Raw genomic sequence first — 1,207 nt, forward strand, 5'->3', positions numbered from 1 at the left:
TTGCTCAGGCTGGTCTCGAAGTCCTGAGCTCAAGCAATCCTTCCGCCTCGGCCTCCCAGAGTGCTAGGATTACAGGCGTGAGCCACCAGGCCCAGCCTCTGATAAATAATCATCTTAAACCAAGATTTTACAGAAAACAATATGAGAATTAATCAACTTGGAATTTAATAAGTTTAAAAATGTTACTAGGATAGTTCTTTTGTTAACATAACTCCAAAAAGCTATAATTAGCTTATAGCCTTGGCATGAGCCAAGTAATCACTCATAATACTGACACATACTTGGAGACATTCTTCTCATTTTAGATTGCTTCAGAAAAATCAGTATTTTTCTGCTAAACTTATTTAAATAAAATTATAGTAGAAATATTTTTCTTAATTTATTTCAAAATACTACTTAGCACTATGTTTAAATAAAATTTTATTTAAAATACTGAACTATCAGTTCTAGGAAGACTTCTAAAAAAAGACAAAAAAAATAAAATACTGAACTAATTCTGATATTATCATTTAATACATGTAAAACATATTACCTGATTTGACATAAGTGTGGAAACACAGTTATAAAATGCATCCAATTTTTCAGGTTTAATGCCTTCTAGTGCCTCCTTCTTGGTAAAGATACTTATAACCTTCGGATACCATGTATTCATTATCTTCTCTTCTGCCTTTCTAGCTTGTATTGATAGATCAGTTTTCAGTGATTCACAATCAATTGGGCCTTTAGCTCTATATATGAAAAAAAGAAAAATGATTTGAAACACATGATAGATATTGGTCTTGATACACAATTGTTGAAACAAGTAAGATAAATTTTTTAAATTCTAAAACCTAAAGAAAAATTTTGAAGATTTATGAATCAGTTCAAAAAATCACACAGTCGAAAATACAGACTCAAGTAAGGAGACATTCGAATTTTAAATGTTAATAAATACAAGATTTTTACCTAATTCCTGTTAAGTCCAGCAAAACTGTATCAGCAAACGTTGTATAACCAAGGTCCAGTAACACTTTCATAGTTGGATGAACAATGTGCAAATTAGATAATATTTGATTTCTTGCCTGCACATAGCTAGAATGCCAGGGATTAGAATAATCTAGGCCTCTGGAAAAGCAAAACACCATATCAAACATGATTAAAACAAGACACCCTCAATTTTAGGAAATAAGTTTATACATGGAATTAGTATTTTTTTTTTTTTTTTTTT

General features: G+C 30.4%; 1 protein-coding gene across 1 annotated transcript in view; it reads right to left on the reverse strand.

Annotated features, from left to right (window-relative positions):
- Window positions 1–1,207, reverse strand: part of DNAH12 (dynein, axonemal, heavy chain 12) — a 236,169-nt gene that overhangs the window by 205,186 nt on the left and 29,776 nt on the right. The window contains 2 exon segments of the mRNA XM_012640974.1: window positions 533–728; window positions 946–1,102. Coding sequence (XP_012496428.1) covers window positions 533–728; window positions 946–1,102 — 353 coding nt within the window.

Source organism: Propithecus coquereli, unplaced genomic scaffold (genome assembly GCF_000956105.1).
Source record: "Propithecus coquereli isolate 6110/MARCELLA unplaced genomic scaffold, Pcoq_1.0 Scaffold1, whole genome shotgun sequence".
Taxonomy (NCBI): Eukaryota; Metazoa; Chordata; class Mammalia; order Primates; family Indriidae; genus Propithecus; species Propithecus coquereli.